This window comes from Atta colombica, unplaced genomic scaffold (genome assembly GCF_001594045.1).
Source record: "Atta colombica isolate Treedump-2 unplaced genomic scaffold, Acol1.0 scaffold7, whole genome shotgun sequence".
Lineage (NCBI taxonomy): Eukaryota > Metazoa > Arthropoda > Insecta > Hymenoptera > Formicidae > Atta > Atta colombica.
In genome coordinates this window covers 1,707,258-1,725,784 of record NW_017259561.1, presented here as the reverse complement: position 1 = coordinate 1,725,784, position 18,527 = coordinate 1,707,258, and the positions used below count along the sequence as shown (strand labels likewise).

The following is an 18,527-nucleotide window of genomic DNA, read 5'->3' as shown; positions in this document are numbered from 1 at the left end:
TGAAATGTTTTTTTAATCTTCATTAATTTATTATTTATAAATTTATTTTATTAAATAATTTCTATGTTAGACTTCGTTATAAAAACCTTGGCCTTATGAATCGTTATAATTTTTTTCAAATTCTAAATTATCATTTTACAATTACGTTTAAAACTATCGTAAATATACAACTACTAATATAAACTACTAATATAAACTACTAATATAACTACTAATATAAAACTGTGTGTGAAATAAGAAAAGCAGAATTTTAGTAAGCATATTGAGGAACAATCTATAATATATACATATTTAAAAGAAATTCTTTTTTTAAGTTTTAGATTTGTAAGAATTAAGAGACAGACAAGTACAGATCGATTTTAGAAATGATGATTACGATATATTTAGTCAGAGCAGTTGATTAATCGACTTCGTTAGTTTTAATGTTGCCGGAATACATTTCAAACCACAAATCCTTTACGTACGACAGTGCCAGTCCCTTGTATATCCATGCACGCCAGCCCGTTCTTGTTTCGTCGTCGATCCTCGCTTCCAAACTCTGACATAATGCCTTTCGATCGTGACTTCTTCCACTGCGTAGATCGCAGAGTAATCTCTTGCGACACTCGTCATTGCACGCTGGTCGCACCGGTGAATTCTTATAATAATGTCTGTAAAGAATAAAAGCAAATACGTCGTTTACTTTTCTCGAGGAAAGTTTGAACATAAAACGTTAGTCTTTCTTTCTTTCTAAAATAAAGCCATCTTCATTCATATTTGTATACGTTACAATCCCATTGATTTAAATAATGGAATATATTATTGTACATTTTGTGTTAACATGTTATAATATTCAGATAGCAAGCTGACGTTATTTGTCATTTAAAAATAAATATGTTAAACAAGGACTCTCTCTCTTTAAAATAACAAAAATAAAATTAATCCGAGTTAATGAAAGTCAGTGCGAGTAGAGGTGCGCAATAAAATTTTAACAAATAAATTTGTTATGTTGATGTCTTCTTTATTTAAAATCTTGATACATCTTGAACGTTTCGATTCTCTTTGGAATCTTCATCAGCAATATTTGTAATCCATATAAAATTTCGCGAACGGTCAAGATAGAGAACGTTTCACTTGAAACGTTCAAGATTTTAAATAAAGAAGACATCAACACATCGAATGGAGTAATAAATTTATTTGTTAAACTTTTATTGCGTACCTCCGCTCGCGTTGACTCTCATTAGCCTGGATTAATTTTGTTTTTGTTATTTGTCATCATTTATAAAAATGATGTCTTTAAAGAGATGCTGGAGTGTCTATAAGACATCTTTTTGTTTTGCCGGAAAAACAACATAAAAAAGACATCTTTTCCTATAATTGTCATTTTCGTAAAGCAAAAAATCGACTAAAAGATATCTTTTCTTATTGCCGAAAAGATAACATGAAAAAGATCTTTCCGTTATTTTGATACTTTTCATCATTCATTCGCGAGCAATATGTGATCGCCACCAGACGGACATAATGGAGTTCAGTTGTTCATGTTCGAAAAGTGTATAGGATATATATGTAAAATAAAAGGTGCAGCATTATAAGAAATTTTACCTGTGTCCTAATAAACACTAATAAAATATTTTTTTTAATCGAGTTCCCAAAGGAGACTATGAAAGATAATCTTGCATATAGGATGGCAAACATTGTAGGACCCAGAAATGGGATGTGTATTATCAATCATACAATTTCGTTTCGTTCTGTATAAAATTAATTTATAGATTCGATGGTTATTAAACATTACATATGTTAAAATATAAAACTAATAGTATTTTCGGTCTGATTGGGTTTACACCAATCTGGGTTAGAAAATATTTTGTTGTTGGATGACGTTATACGCTTTATCAATAAGACTCGATTTCACAATATATGATTACCTAAAGATAATCAAGATAATCAAGAATTTCATTGATGAATCTGTTAGTAATCTTTAAGTAATCATACAGGGTATCTGGAAATAATCGCCAAATATTTCATGGGTAGGTAGAGCGGATTAAACTGAGTCAAAAAGTCTACCATTTTGTAAATTTCCCCAATAGTTAATAAGATATTAAACCTTAAAGATAGACCGAATACGCGCGCTCGCCCGGCCTACTGCGAAGTGTATCAATGCCTACCGACCGCTTGGCGCGCAGGCCTTAGGAGTTGGGGATTGGCTGGCAAGTGCGCCGCACACATCGCCGCAAGCCTCCATAGCATCGGTAGGCGTATACATTTCGCAGTAGTATTCGGCTATTTTTAAGGATTAATATCTCGTTAATTATTGGGGAAACTTACAAAATGGTAGAGAACTTTTCAACTCAGTTTAGTCCGCTCTATCTGCTCATGAAATATTTGGCGATTATTTCTAGACACCCTGTACATTGTGAAAATGGGCCTAAGAGAGCACAAAACATCATTAATTCAACTCATCATTAATTCAGGTTGATGCAAACCTGGTTGAGCCGAAAACGCTATAAAAGAGAAAAGTTAAAGACTAAAAGATATCCACAGAAGTCATCCTTTATAGTTATATGGATAAGATGACTAGCAGTACGACATCTATCGTCTTTTAGTCATCTATTCGTCGACTATATTCTTTTATTAAAAGATATCTTTTTACTTTTTTTCGATTTTATAAAGTCTACTGTCCTGCCTCCTATTTTTAATTTTGTGTTTATTTCAATCCTGTTTTTATTCCATTCGATCAATTAGAAGATTTTTTTATAGCTGTAAATATAATACATTAATAATTTCGTCACTCGTAGCGCTCTCTTAATATCCTTTTGATCCAGTTTAACGTCCTTTTGATAACAAATAATATCAGTTTTCTAGTTAATGATAGCGATAATCGTCGATAAGGCGTTAGAGAAGTCCTTCTACTCCTCTCTCCCCCTCCTTTCTCTTCAGCTAAGTATATTATAGTTGTATATTATAGTTGAAGCGAGAATGAATTAAAATTTTAATTCATTTGAATGCGTACTTCAGTTCATGATCATTTACACTATTTTTTAGATCCAATTGAATTTTTTTAGATCCAATTGAAAAATTTCCAGAATTTTGAACTGAGTAACATTCATTTAAAGATACATTTAAAGAATTGAAATTTTTTTTCAGATTAAAAAGCATAGAAATTCATGCAATTCCTATAAATGAATAAAATACATTGGGATTAAAAAGAATTCATTTTAACAAATGCCTACTTCTGAAAATCTAAATAAATCCATATCAATATCCATTTTTGTTTACCTATTGAGTAACATGTCCTTTTTTTTATGAGATCATGATATTAATTAACATAATGCGAACAGAATTACTTATAGTAAAGATCAAAGAGCGCTGGCTCATTAGTCATCTTGTCAATCAGCGAGTCCCAATCCTTAGGCAAAAGTGATACCATTTGGTAAGCTTGTCGTGCGCTATACAACTTGTACCAGATTGGGTAATCATAAAGATTCGCTTCCTTTAGATTCATGACCCAACTCTCGTGATCGACGACCATCTAGAATAAACGCGAAAAATTAATGAAAATAATAAAGAACACTTAAATAATGTATGTATATGTGTATAGGATGTTGCTAGACTGCTAGGGTAAATATTCGTCGTATGTTCTGTCGTATATGTGTGTAATCATGGAACGTCATCTTACTTACTCTTGTAGTCTTGGAATGATCTCCATCAATGTAATATATTCTGTAGCCTGGATTGAGATCATAATATGGTGAGACCGAAGGACCGACATAGGCGATACCGAGCGCTCTACCAAGGTCTGATGTATCATAGAATACCTGGAACTCGTCGTAATGTGTATGTCCAAAGAACTGTGCCGTGATTGTTGATTCATAACTATGCAAAAACAAAAGGAGAATATTTGTCATCTAATATATTGAAATTTAATCCATTCTCGCTTCAATGATTTGTGAATCAAGTACAAACCGATTTATTATATGATAATAATTTCTCGACCACACCTTGAGACAATCGGAATGTCCGGGAGGGATGTGGCCAATTATGTGCACCTTTTCGCCATTGATTTCGGCACCTTGCAGCTCATATACAAGCCACTGCAGCTCGCTAACCGGATCTGTGCTATTGATTAGTAACCACCAGTTCTTATTGTTACAATAATTCATGTTAACTGAGAGAATTCTGAAACCTGGTCGAACCAGGACTGAATAAAAGGCGCCGCGACGAACAGTATGAGACACACCTGTCGGCAACCAATGCCGCCAGTGTTTATCAAGTTCATCATACAACCACGAGATACTGTTCTCCTGAGGCACAAAAGGTGGTGGGAAGCTAAAAAGAACGATAATATAATATATATTATTTCTTACAATTAATTGAATTCTTTATTTTAGAAAGGATTCAAGATTTAAGAATTAAAAATTTGTAATTCTGATCTTCTTTCTATTTATTTAAATACATTTTGGGTTGTCCGGAAAGTTCGTGCCGATGTTAAAGGAAAATTGAAACGCAGAAAACTTTAATTTAATAAATGTATACTAAAATTTAAATTTTAGTCGGCACGAACTTTCCGGACAACCCAATATAAAAAAAAGATATAATATGAAACGATGGAAGTCTTTATACATTATTAAAAAAAAATTATGGCATAAAAAAATTTTGAGGAAAAATTGGCAAAATTTTATGATAATTTCATGAAAAATTATCGTAGAATATCGAAGTTTTAAAAATTAAACTTGAAATCAATACTTTTTAAGATACTATGGTGTGATCTTATACTGTAATCTCTCAAAACATAAGAAATAAAATTTGCCCAATTTTTATCCAAAATGTTTTTATGCTATAATTTTTTTTTCAGATATTTCTGTCTCATTATTTTTTAGTAGTATATTAACAAATATATACATGTGTATATATATATACTTGGTATCCACACACACACACGCGCGCGCGCGCACTATATACTGTGTGTGTGTGGGTGTATGGGGGGGGGGGGTGTGTGTGTGTGTGTGTGCATACATATATATGTATATTATACTGCCAAGGAAAAAACAATTTTTTTTTAATCGCCACTTATCTCAAAAGCTTCCATTTCATGGCAAAAGAACTTTAAATTTTTCTCAAAAAATATTAAGATTTAGAGATCACTAGTGAACGGTTTTTAAATCAAAATTTCGATTTTCCTTAATGTTTATTGATTGCAAAAATGGCTTAATTCGGATTTTAAATGTGTTACTGTGTATGTTTTTTTAAATGCTAAACACGATACATGGTTCATTTAATTCTACGATATACGCCTTAAGAAATACAACCCGATTAATGTGAAAAAATGATCAAATTTCGAGTTCAAAATCGATTTTAGCAAGGTCCCAAACGTTCAAATAGATCGTGATTCCTCTCAAATTCTAAGTCTATTCACCAAAGATTCAGTTGGAATTTTCCAGAGCCTTTAAAAGTTGCATTTAACTGGATTAAAACTTTTTTAAGGATAGAAAAAATTTTTTTACAAATTCTAAGATATATCGCTTTGTGGTTTTGACATTCTCAAGTCAAATGCCTCAATTTAAAAATCGTTCATTAGCGATCTCTAAATTTTAATATTTTTTGATAAAAATTTAGGAATGTTCTTTAGCCATGAAATGGAAGCTTTTGAACTAAATGGCCGATTAAAAAAACTTTTTCCTTGGCAGTGTATGTATATATATACAGAGCCCAGATTATCCTCCTACCAATTTAAGCCGACCGTAAGCGAAATGGTTGAAATCTATTTCACTTACGGACTCTATGCCCTTCCCGGGAATTACATCCCAGCTACAAGTGATTGATCGATTATTTCTGGCTGGGCTGAAAAACCAGCTTACTCTCGACGTATCTACAGCTTCTATTGCTACTGTTCATTATGGACGACTGCTTACATCTTACGTTTTTTTATATGTCATGGCCTTAAGAGAATGAAATATTTATCTCCCATGGTAAAATGTTGGTATAGCCATTAAGATTTATCCTATATATATGCATCTTGCGGATGTACCTGTTAACTGGTGCGCTCTCATGATTTCCTAAAGCCGGAAAAATAGGTATTCCGGGAAACATCTTAACCATCTGCGCAACCGTATCATGTAAGATTTTTAGATTTTCTTCTCGCGTTTGGTTCCAGATATCATGAGCAGGCAAATCCCCGGTCCACAAAATATAATCAATGTCCTGGAAATTTTTTAAACGATAAAGAGAGCTTTTCTCTATTTCTTAATATGAAATGGAAAAACAAACAATTAAGGATAATCGAAAAATCTACGAAAGTAATCCGGAGATGATTGAAATTTTTTCTTTTATGTACAAAAAATAATTATAAGTGAATTAATTTGAAAATTAACAAGTTAATTTGAGACTATATTATAATCAATAAATCAGTTACTTATGCATTAATTATTATTGGTCGAAATATTATTAAAAATTCTTTTCGAGCAGCGAGGTTTATTTTAGAATGATAAACGTCTCTTCCTTTCCAACGTCATTTCTTAAAGCCTAATCTATAATACATTTTTTGTTTCCTATTTTTCGTTTTTCTCTTATCTTTTTATCTTTTCACGCATGTTCAATCGTGTTTCTTGTCTCTTCAGAAGATTGTTTTTTCAGAACTTTTAAATCTAAGTTGCGTTCCATTTCACAGAAAACAAATGGATCACATTGTAGATTAAGAGGGGTGCATTCGGTTTCGTATGATACGCACGATGGCTACGTTCATTTTGCCGAGCAGAGCATCAATTGTCCTTGTTTACTAAACAACAAGAATGAAATGATACTTAAAGCGTTGTGAATGCCAAAACGAACACAATCCATATATTATTTTATCTTTCTTTAATATTCGGTAAACAACAAGGATAAAATGATATATCATGCGCACCATACTATCGCATCATCTATAATGTGATCTGTTTGTTTTCTATTATTTTTACTTTCTATTTCTTATTTGTTTATCTTTTATCTAATTTTTTCATTTTTCATCGCCTGAGATAAAAGTTGGCGAACTTAATTCGAAAAGAGAAGACGAAACAAATTGGGAAAAAACCGATAAAACGAAAAAAAAAGAAAAAAGAGATATGAGATAAAACAAGAAGCAAAGAACATATTATAGATTAGGCTTTATCTTAGACGACATAAAATAAGGAACATCGCTTTAAATACAACACTGACTTTTTAGATTGAAGGAGTTAGTCTATTTTGCAGTAAATATTATGCAGAAACAATATATATTACAATTACATATTCTTTACAATAATAATAACAAGAATGCGGTATAGCAACGAACTATCGGTTTGTGATTGCGATTTATGTTTTCCTTCGGTAATTCAAAAGAGACAAATTACATATGTATATGATTACACTTTCTTGGTTCCAGATGACAAAAATGCAAAAGATGCGTTCCACTAAGCCTATTCTACATTGTGCTCTTTGTTTCCTATTTCTTGCTTTTTAACTTTTGCTTTTTCCCCCTTTGCAACGTTTTATCAACAATTATATTTCTTGCTACGAGTTTCTTCTGAAGTTAATTTTTATCTTGAGTGACATAAAATAAAAAACCGAATAAGAAACAAAAAGACAAGATATAAAAAAAAATAGCAAAAAGAAACAAAAAACAAAAAGCACATTGTAGAATAATCATTAACGCCCGCAATGCTCATGCAATCATTTTACCTTGTTGTTTATCAAATATTAAACAAGGACAATGCTCACGAGCGTAAATGGAATGCAGCTAAGAATATACAAGAAGCATAAAAACAAATTTTTTTGAAAAAAAATGGTATTTTTTTTCGAAGAGAATATCATCGGAAGTATAAAAGATAGAAAACAATTTTTTAAATAAAAGTTGTATAGTTCAAGAGTATTTTAAAGTTATAAAAAAATTGTTTATTTTTTTGTTTAACAAAATACTTCCACCGCCCATAATTTTTTTAAATTTTCAATTTTTTTTTTATCAAATTAAAGATTATTTTTTTACGAATTCCGTGTGTAATAAAATTCCATTACGACATATCATTTTTGTGAATTAATTATTGTGAATTAATTATCCGTATTACGTTACCCATGCTAATATGCGTAAGTATTGGGTTGTCTGGAAAGTTCGTGCCGCAAAAGATTTAAATTTAATAAATGTATATTAAAATTTAAATCTTCTGCGTTACAATTTTCCTTCAAAATCGGCACTTTCCGGACAATCCAATAACTGTCGTCGGAATAATAAAATAATATAAATCAACGAATAAGGAAATTGATATGATATATAGCATATTTATAGCATTACAAATTATAAATAATGTTAAGAGTTATAATAATTTTTATTATGTCTCCTTAAAGTGAGTAAAACTTTTTTTATTTATTCTTCACATTATTTCCTTATATAATATCTCAAAATTATTCTCTTAAAGTTATTTTCAGTTTTATCCTTTAATATCTTATTTACTTATCGTTTATGTAATAATTTCTAAACGTTTATACTTATACAATAAATTTATATTTTTATAAATTTATATATGTATCCTTTACTCATACTCATTACAATAATGATACTCGATGAAAAAATATTTAAACATAATGGACATTTTATAGCTATATTACTGCAACGATTCGATATCACATGTTAAACTTTTGTCAAAACTAATTTTTACTGGATTTTCAAATTCTTCTAATCTTTCGTAATTATTAGTAATAAGTGATTAGATAACTGTGTAATAATTTACAATATAAATTTATATTATATATACTTTCAAGATAAGTATAATAAATAGAAGAATATTCACGTAGCAATCTGATGTGAGTTCAGTTAGTGCAGTCGTTTTGTCATAATCATATCTGTGCAATTTGTTAAATATTTTAAAATTACGATACAAAGCAAAGTTTAATATCTTTGGAAATGATTATCAATCCGCTTAATGTTGTTAAACTTTTTATTAACATCTATAAATATATCCAACAGAAACACCAATAACTGAAGCGGAAGTTAAATTAAAAAAGAACATACAAAAATTATTGCTGGATTTTTATAACGGATTGGAAATAACAAAAGAACTACCTTGATTATCAAGAACATGTAAACTACATCTGAAATAATTGAAGATGAAGAAGAATGGAGTGAAGGTAATTTAAATTCTCATCCTCAATGTTCAAATGATGACGCAGACTTTGATAGTTCTTATAAAAGATGAGCTGTTGAGTATTGGCGGAATTGGGACACATTAGTGAAAAAAAAAATAATAACAAAAGAAATCGTCTACTAAATCATTAGTACAACATCAATTTAGAAGAGTTTCATCTGAACGTCAATTAAGACGATTACATTCAGGTGGAAATCGTATAGAAAAATTATCTTACATCTCTTACACAAGATAAATTTATTATAGCTGTTCAATCAGGATTCATAGTTTATGATATCGATTTACAAAGGTGGATTTTACAAGCTCAAAAAGAAATAGGAAATTTAAATTCTATATTTAAAGCATCTCACAGTTGAATACCAAGATTCAAACAGTCCCACTGAATTTCGAGAAAAATTACAAAATTTGTAACTAGAAGAACAGATAAGAATAGATAATCCATTAATTTGCAAAATATAGTTGATGATTTTCTGAAAACCATAAAAGCACTTATCAAACAGTTTGAATCTGAAAATGTTTTTAATTCTGATCAAAGTGGTCCAAGTGGTTGAAAATTCATTCTGGAAAATCATTGTCTAATCAAGGAATAAAGAAAGTAGAGTGTGTTATGCAATCTATCATCAACACTCATACACCATCAATAATATCATGTAATGGAAATTTGCTGTCACCTTTATATTGTATTAAAAGAAACTAATGGTATTTGGAGTACCAAGAGTACAAGAAATCTTATTTATACTAATAAATGTTATTATAAAAGCATCAAAAATCTGATAAAATGATCTTCAGGTAATTAAATAATTTCCTTTTACAATAGATTTTCAGATAATGTTTTATTGTTAAAAAGTAAATATAAATTTGCATAAATGAAATAATAAAATGAAATTATGATCTCTTTGTCATTTCTATGATATATTTTATATTTTATTAAAAAATCTCATAACAATTGTAAAATAGTTATTAATTTAATATTTATATTTCTTACAGATCATTTTAAACTGTAGTTAGAAGAAGCTTATTTTTCAAACATTGGTTCTAATAACATTAGTTCTTCTTATCGATTCATGGATTAGATATTGTCCCAATATTATTTCAGATTTAACATCTGCAAGAAAACATATTATTATTGTACTATAATATAATTATACCGAAAGGCACTGCAGGGAAAATACTACCAGGTGTTATACGGATTTAGAATTCGGAAAAATTTTGTTAAAAGATTTTTAAATATTGCTTTATTATTGGAAAGTAATATAAATTTACATGAACGAAATAATATTGTACAAATAAGTACAAATAAGTTTCCGCCGTTTGCAAAAGATGGCGCCACTAATAAACTATAGTGAAAATTGTTTGATATAAAACGACATATCGTAAGATTGGACATCCAGCAACACTATAACCTTGAAATATTAGCAATTTGTATCAGTATCATACATTTTTTTTTGTCGAGTTTTGAGCCGAATAAGCGTCATTTGCGGAATCTTTTGATATACTTCTTTAATTTGAGGAAATCTGCAGCTGAGACTCATAGATTGCATATGGTGATGCTGCCTTAAGTGAGAGAAGTTGTCGTGAGTGGTTTCAAAAGTTTAAGAACAGTGAATTTGACGTCGAAGACAAAGAACATAACGGAAGGCCGAAAGTGTATGAAGACGCGAAATTGGAAGCATTATTAGATGAAGATTCGTGCCAAACGCAAAAAGAACTTGCACTTACATTAAGAGATTCAATAAACAATTTCATATCGTTTGAAATCATTGGGAATGATTCAAGCAAGGGAATTGGGTTCCATATGAACTGAAGCCGAGAAACGTTGAACGCCGATTTTTCACATGTGAAATACTGCTTGCCAGACATAAACGAAAGGGTTTTTTGCATCGTATAATCACTGGTGATGAAAAATGGATTCACTAAGGATAATTCAAAGAAGAGGAAATCATGAGGATCACCTGGCCATGCTTCAACATCGACAGCCAAGCCGAATATTCATAGAAAAAAAGTCATGTTGTATATTTGGTGGGATCAGCTTGGTGTCGTGTATTATGAGTTGCTCAAACCGAACGAGACCATTACTGGGGCTCTCTACCAAACACAATTGATGAGATTGAGCCGAGCATTCAAGGAAAAACGCGCCCACTACTACTCCAGGCATGACAAAATTATTCTCTTGCATGATAATGCTCGACCACATGTTGCGGCGCCGGTCAAAACTTACTTAAAAACACTCAAATGGGAAGTTCTACCCCACTTGCCGTATTCTCCAGACATTGCTTCTTCCGACTATCACTTGTTCCGATCGATGACGCATGGCCTGTCTGAGCAGTACTTCACATCATATGAAGATACCAAAAATTGTATCGATAATTGGATAGCCTCAAAAGATGAAACATTCTTCCGATGTGGTATCCACATGCTATCAGAAAGATGGGAAAAAGTAATAGCTAGCGATGGCCATTACTTTGAATAATACATTATGTACCGTTCTTTCATAATAAATGCTTAATTTTTGATAAAAAACGGCGGAAACTTATTTGTACTCCCAATATTGTATAATAAAATTACAATCTCTGATATATAAATTTCCCCGCGATATAACAACTTATGTAAATATTCGTGATTTAAAATGGTTATATAAACGAAAGATCAGAAGAATTTGAAAATCCAATAGAATTGAATTTTGATAAAAGTTCAACAACATGTGATATCAAAAGTTGCAATAATATAGCTGTAGTAAAATGTTCTCATGCAAGAAGTCATTGTTTAAAACATTTTTTCATGAAATATCATTATTGTAATGAGTATGAGTAAACGATACATATATAAATTTATAAAAATATAAATTTATTGTATAAGTATAAACATTTAGAAATTATTTCATTATTAAGTACGTTTAAAAATTATTACATAAACGACAAGTAAATAAGATATTAAAGCGTAAAACTGAAAATAACTTTAAGAGAATAATCTTGAGATATTATAAGGAAGTAATGTACAGAGATGAATAAAAAAATTTTATTCATTTTAAGGAGAAATAATAAAAATTATTATAACTTTTAACATTATTTATAATTTATAATGTTATAATACAAATATCAATCATATCAATTTCTTTATGCATGGATTTATATATTTTATTGTTCCGACGACAATTACTTACGCATATTAGCATGGATAGCGTATATACGGAAGCGAAAAATTAATAATTAATTCTCAAAAATGATATGTCGTAATGTATTGGATCGTCCGGAAAGTTCGTGCCGACGTTGAAGGAAAATTGAAACACAGAAAATTTTAATTTAATAAATGTATACTAAAATTTAAATTTTAATCGGCATGAACTTTCCGGACCCAATAATTTTATTATACATGAATTGGTTGAATTCGTAAAAAAATAATCTTTAATTTGATTTAAAAAATTGAAAATTATGGGTGGTATGAGTATTTTGTTAAACAAAAAAAATAAAAAAATTGTTTGTTGTTTATAATTTTAAATCTTTAATTTTATTCTTGAAACCATACAACTTTTATTTAAAAAATTGTTTTCTATTTTTTATATTTCTATCTTTTATACTTTCGATGATATTTGCTTCGAAAGAAAAATACTATTTTTTTTTAAAAGAATATTTTATCCCATATGAGTTAAGGCATGTATAAATACGTGTTTCTTAGATTTTCATGTTTAATAATATATTTTACGAAGAATTAAATCAGTTCCGAATATTTGTGAAAGACAAACACTTCCCTTGTGAGAGACAAACAAAATTAAATAAGCGAGGAATTTTTTTCGATTTTTTTTTCTCAGATTTTCAAAACGCTTTGGATACGTATTGTTTTCACGAAAGCAACAATTTATCCTCGTTGTCAAATATTAAATAAGAACAAACAATGCTTATAAGCGCTGTAAGTATTAAACAGAATATCCTAACAAAAAAAAAAGAACAGTATACTAAAATCAGTGTGTCCTTTTCTCGTGAGTTTTATTTTTCCCACTCCTCAAACACTCGGTCTAGAGTCATGTTCGTATATTACTACCAGTAGTACTAGTTATTACTACAATTCGGCATACACAACAGAGATTTCAGATTTTCAGTACTGGCAGTCAACTGACAGTAATATACGAACGCCTAGATATATTATGCGTTCCGATATTCATTGCCAGTGCTGAAAATCTAATACGTAATATATACCATACGTGCACGTAATATATACCATACATTTGATTGTGATTGATCAATTCTTACAACTACAATCGCACTTACAATTACGCTTACGCAATTATAAAATTTGTTCACGGCGCATGCTCCAACATACTCCTATCATAGCTCTTACTCACTCACGTACATTAGAGTAGAAGCTAGTTATAATAGGGGCATATTGGAACATGTTGGAGCATACAAACCTATAGAATAGATTTTAATCGTTCGCATATATGCTACTCACCGAATGTGTGTCGGCGATGTGCTTGAGCATATGATCAATCGTTCTCTTCGGCGTATCACATTTTCTATAATCGCCCCATCGTCCGGCAGCGGCAAAAGCAGTCAACGGAGCGCCGTTTGTTAGCCGACAGCAGAGCGGCTCGTTGCACTCTGCATTCGCACCCTCGTGATAATACGGATCGTAGTGCGTATCAGAAATGTGCAGGACCTTGAACGTCGGCGCGCTTTCCTGTGGCGGGATCGGCGGCTTGATCGGTGGCTTTTTAACCGGTGGAAAGGCCACTTCCCATTCATGCAATGGGTTAAAAGTATCATCACACGCATCGCCGATCACGAAGCTGCAGATCTGCGCCGGACCCATGTTAACCTGTTTCAGGACATAAATCACCTCTCCCTATGGCAAAAATTTGTTATTTTTAATCTTCGTTATTTATGTAAAAGCGTAAACATTATACAGGGGTGTTTGGAAAATCATCTGTTTCAAGTTGATAAAAAATTCTGAAAAAATTCGTAGAGTTTTATGAAAAGAAAATAAACAATTTTTGTCTCTTGCAGTTTTTCTGTGAAGTTGATATTTTAGTAAAAACTTATTGAAGACCAATTTTCGGCAATTTTTAGTAATTAATATCTTATTAACTATTACGAAAATTGAGAACTTTTCTTCAGTTTAGTCCATTTTGCTCGTATGCGAAAAATTTATCATTATTTTCCAAATATCCTGTATACACTGTAACATAATAACATAATAGTATAGAAATAAATACAAGGAGTCACTATTATAATCTGCACATCTCGAAGAATTTGTAAATTATAAGTTGTACGAAAAATTGTTATATACAAAAATTGACTTCGAGGCGGTCGTTACATAGTGTATAAATTTTTTTATAAGTGAAAGCGTTTAAAAAATTTCGAGGTTAACCTAGGTTTTTTTAATGAAATGATATAGTATAGGCTGTGATCAAAGTTTCGCTACAAATGCTTTGAAGCATTTGATGACCAATTAGAAGAAAGAATTTTACAAACTGATCGGTTAAAAAACGCTTCAAAACATTTGCACCATCGCATTGATCGTATCCATAATCAGAAGACGATAGTGTTTCGAGCCAAACGTAGAGACACTATAGTGCTCCTTTGCGAGACCGCGAATTGCGAGAGATAGAGATTATTAGGATCTCAATAACGGCTGATCGAGTTCTACATACGCTCAATCGATAGTTTTTTTATCTAATATAATTCCTCCAATAATTGGTGAAGCTTTTAGTTATTTTACTGATACATGATTCATTGATACAAAATATTAAATATCTCGTAAATTATTAATTTTTTGATAAGTATTATTATTTTTATACACAATGAAGTGAATTGGTATAAAAAATAGGAGATATTGGAAATAAAACGGGATAGCGAGGATAACCAATTTTCTAGCCTATTTGCTGAGATATTTCAATGGTAATTAATTGAATTATATTTTACGTTTCAAAGAACTCGTTGCAGGCAATAGATAGACATTTTCTTCAGTTATTAGCATAATAATATACAATGTGAGATTGCGTAGCATCAGTTTTCAATATCCGCTATGTATTTTTGTGAAGGTCTTAAATTCAATACTTTCTACTCTAAATTTCCAAACTCAATTAAATATTATATAATCTACGACTTTGCAATTAAATATAATTTACGACTTTTTGATTAAATATAATTTACTTTGTGATATTGTAACTTTGTGGTTAGTCGTTGTCGCTCAATTATAAATTACGCAATATTCTCTCTTGAATGTAACATGGATAATAGCAAAGAACTAAAAATCGTGAGAAGCGAAATAGATCGCACAAACGAGTGATTCGATAAAAAGTATCGCGCTTTGAAAACTAGTTAAATAGAAGAAAATATAGCATTGAAGAGGCATTTTAAGCCATCGTTGAACCTCTAAAACAGATTATTGAAAACACCGTTGGCGAGGAAGTTCAACTTCCTTTTAAATTAAGAAAAAAATCAATGTTACGAAGGATATAAATATAAAAAAAAAACACGAAGACGATGATTTTAAGTTGTATCGTCAAAAAAAATCGTAAAAATAAATATCATATTTATTTTATAAAATCACATGAGAACAAAAGAGAACTTGGAAGAGAATATAACAAGGAAGAGAGGGAAGAAGAGAGGGAGGGAGGGAGAAAATGAGGAGGGAGGGAAGGGAGCATATTTATGACGCAATTCCTTTTGTAGTCCTAATAAAAAAATCCTAATCTCTTCTTTTTCTCCTCTTCGTTGTCTTCTTTTAACTAATAGTTGATCTATAAATAGAGGAGTCAATCAGCATTAAACACATTGGCGCCATTCTTTTTATACCTATTATAATAGCGTTTTCTCTTGAGATGCAGCCTCGCACCGCACCAGTTGCGTGCAAATGTTACACTCAGTTACACTCAGAGTGTACACCATAGTATACTACATTATTATTGCGCTAAAACTCTGTTTCCGCTTGACTTCCATTTTAAATTTGAAATGTTGAAACATTAGCTCTACTTCGTCTCTTTGAGACAGTGTAGCAAAATCTCACTTAATGCATAAAATTTGCACTACACCGTAGCCACGGAAACACGGTATATCGAATGAGTTCGCTTACCACTAGCCATGGAAACACGGTATACTGTCTGAGAGTTGCACTAGTGGGCGATAGTGCAGTCAAGAGAAAACGCTCATTATGATACGAGCGCCATCTGCTAGTTGCTGTATCCGTGAGTTAGAATCTGTGTAGTTTATGCATTATGTAATGATCTCTTCGAATTCAATTTTTTTATATAATAATTTTTCATACTTACAATTTTTTTTCAAGATGTATAAGTTAATTACAATGCTTCATCCTATATTTGTATATTCAGGCTTTACCCCAAAGAGCATGGTTACTCCGTGACAAACTCGGGGACTCTGTATGTTGAGCGATACGCAGAACTGATAAATGCTAGCCATGATCTCTTCATCATTCTTGCCGTTCTTTATGTAGTGCTGCAACAAACCAGCGCCAACTTTACAAGCAGTACAAGAGACCTTGGACATAACAGAAGTTTCGACCTCCATCATCACTTGTCTTAGGTCTAGCAGCTTAAGAGCTTTGTCCACAAATCCAGATAGATGTCCGTTTGGTTGGACCGTTTCCATATCCCATAACATCCGCGAATAATTTAACTATAATCAAATGTATGGAGTTGAAAATTAATCAGCGTGCATCCACGGTGTTATATCATTTCAAAACGTAAAATAGATCGAATTAAAACAAATTTCCCTATGTCGCTTTTTATGTGCGCGGTCGCGTCGATCGCATGACGCGATCGCAATCTTAAGATAATCGAGCGTGCGTCCTCTTTCAAGATCAAAGGAAGTTGATCGTGTATAAATACCTGCCGGCACTTGACTGTGAAAAAGCAGCGTCGCAACTGTTGTAAGATTCTTAATATGATTGATTTATATATTTGATTTATATATTTATAGATCCATGAGGGGAACTAAGGGCAAGAATCATCATATTAAAGAATTTTATAACAACTGTAAAGCTGCTTTTTGTAAACTTAGCCATTTTCTTTTACGGAAGCAATAACGAATGGTATCAATGATCGCGCGCAACTTTCACGAGTGAAAGTCATTGACACTGTTTTATGCATTGTATGCGTGACATACGAATAGGAAGAATAGATACATACTTGCCTTCACTACGGTATTTGTCGGAGATCGCTTTAGTGAAAGTATTTTGGCACTAAAGTAAGAGTCGCGACGATATTGTCATCTCTCCCTTCTGTAGGATGTTAAACGAGAAGCAGAGAGAGACAAGAAAAAGGAGAAAAAAAGTCGAGAAAAAAGCGAGATCGATGAAATCATAAGAAAGCAGATGACACTTTCAGATAACTATGTTTTCGCAAGGTTATTATTATACATATGCATTAACGGCCTAAATGGAAGAAATTCCCTTACCCGTTCCAACTGTTCCGGGCTCGTGCCATTAACGATAAAGGTTTCCGCTGTAGGCGGTAATTCTCGGAATCTCTCATTGAATGGCAGTAAAGCGACATCCATCTTCTCGGCAGCTCTGGCTTTCGCTGCGATCCATTCGTCAGCTAACGCGGTCCAGTTGGTCGATGCTATCTCCACTTCCCGTTTCGTTCTGTAGCAAATGGGATTTCCTGCGAAAATCGAAAGAAAAAAGAGATTATTTAATTAAGGAGGCTGTAAAGACAAACGTAATATGTTCAAAGTTATTTATTTTCGATAAATTATTTGTGTGTACCCGCAGAAAACCGCACATGTAACTTACAATTAGATGTATGTAATATTATATGAGTATTAGGAATGTTACATATAATATTATATATGTAATAAATATAACGTACTGGTATAGCTCTATATCAATTTTAAACATATCATTTCTATATAAAAAATATATCAATAATATATTACTGCAATGTAATATACACAGCTTTTTTTACATATTTCTATACGTACACTTGTCAACAAGATTATCGCAACATAAAATATCAAAATTTTGCATAACTTTAAGTAAGCATAACTTCGTGAAAAATGATCGTATTTAAAAATTTTTTTTATTCTTAATAAAGTTTGTACATTAAGAAGCTTTCGATAAATTTTTAATTCCTTCTTCTGCACATTCATACTTCTACACATTATTTTTTTTTAAGTAAGGATGTGTTACTTCTCCAAAAAATTTTATAATTTGCATTCTATGGGGGATGTAATGAATTTTTTACGCAAATATTGTGATAATTATCGTAAAATATGAACTTTTCCTTGTAAATTAAAAAAAAATAAAACTTTGATACGATTTCTTGTTGAGGAGATACGGCGCGTATTAAAGTACCTATTTTTGTTTAATTTTCTCCAACATTAGCATTAACTGATACGCACCAAGAAGTTGTTGCTTGGATTTTGCACATCATATGCATATGTGCAT

General features: G+C 31.3%; 1 protein-coding gene across 1 annotated transcript in view; it reads right to left on the bottom strand.

Annotated features, from left to right (window-relative positions):
* The window catches only part of LOC108692348 (sphingomyelin phosphodiesterase), a 48,306-nt gene that overhangs the window by 3,855 nt on the left and 25,924 nt on the right, over positions 1–18,527 (bottom strand). The window contains exons 3-10 of the mRNA XM_018200559.1: positions 17,534–17,742; positions 16,457–16,753; positions 13,569–13,961; positions 6,005–6,177; positions 3,943–4,305; positions 3,660–3,852; positions 3,324–3,508; positions 465–650 (exon numbers count right to left, since the gene is read on the bottom strand). Coding sequence (XP_018056048.1) covers positions 465–650; positions 3,324–3,508; positions 3,660–3,852; positions 3,943–4,305; positions 6,005–6,177; positions 13,569–13,961; positions 16,457–16,753; positions 17,534–17,742 — 1,999 coding nt within the window. The remainder of the gene's footprint in view (positions 1–464; positions 651–3,323; positions 3,509–3,659; positions 3,853–3,942; positions 4,306–6,004; positions 6,178–13,568; positions 13,962–16,456; positions 16,754–17,533; positions 17,743–18,527) is intronic.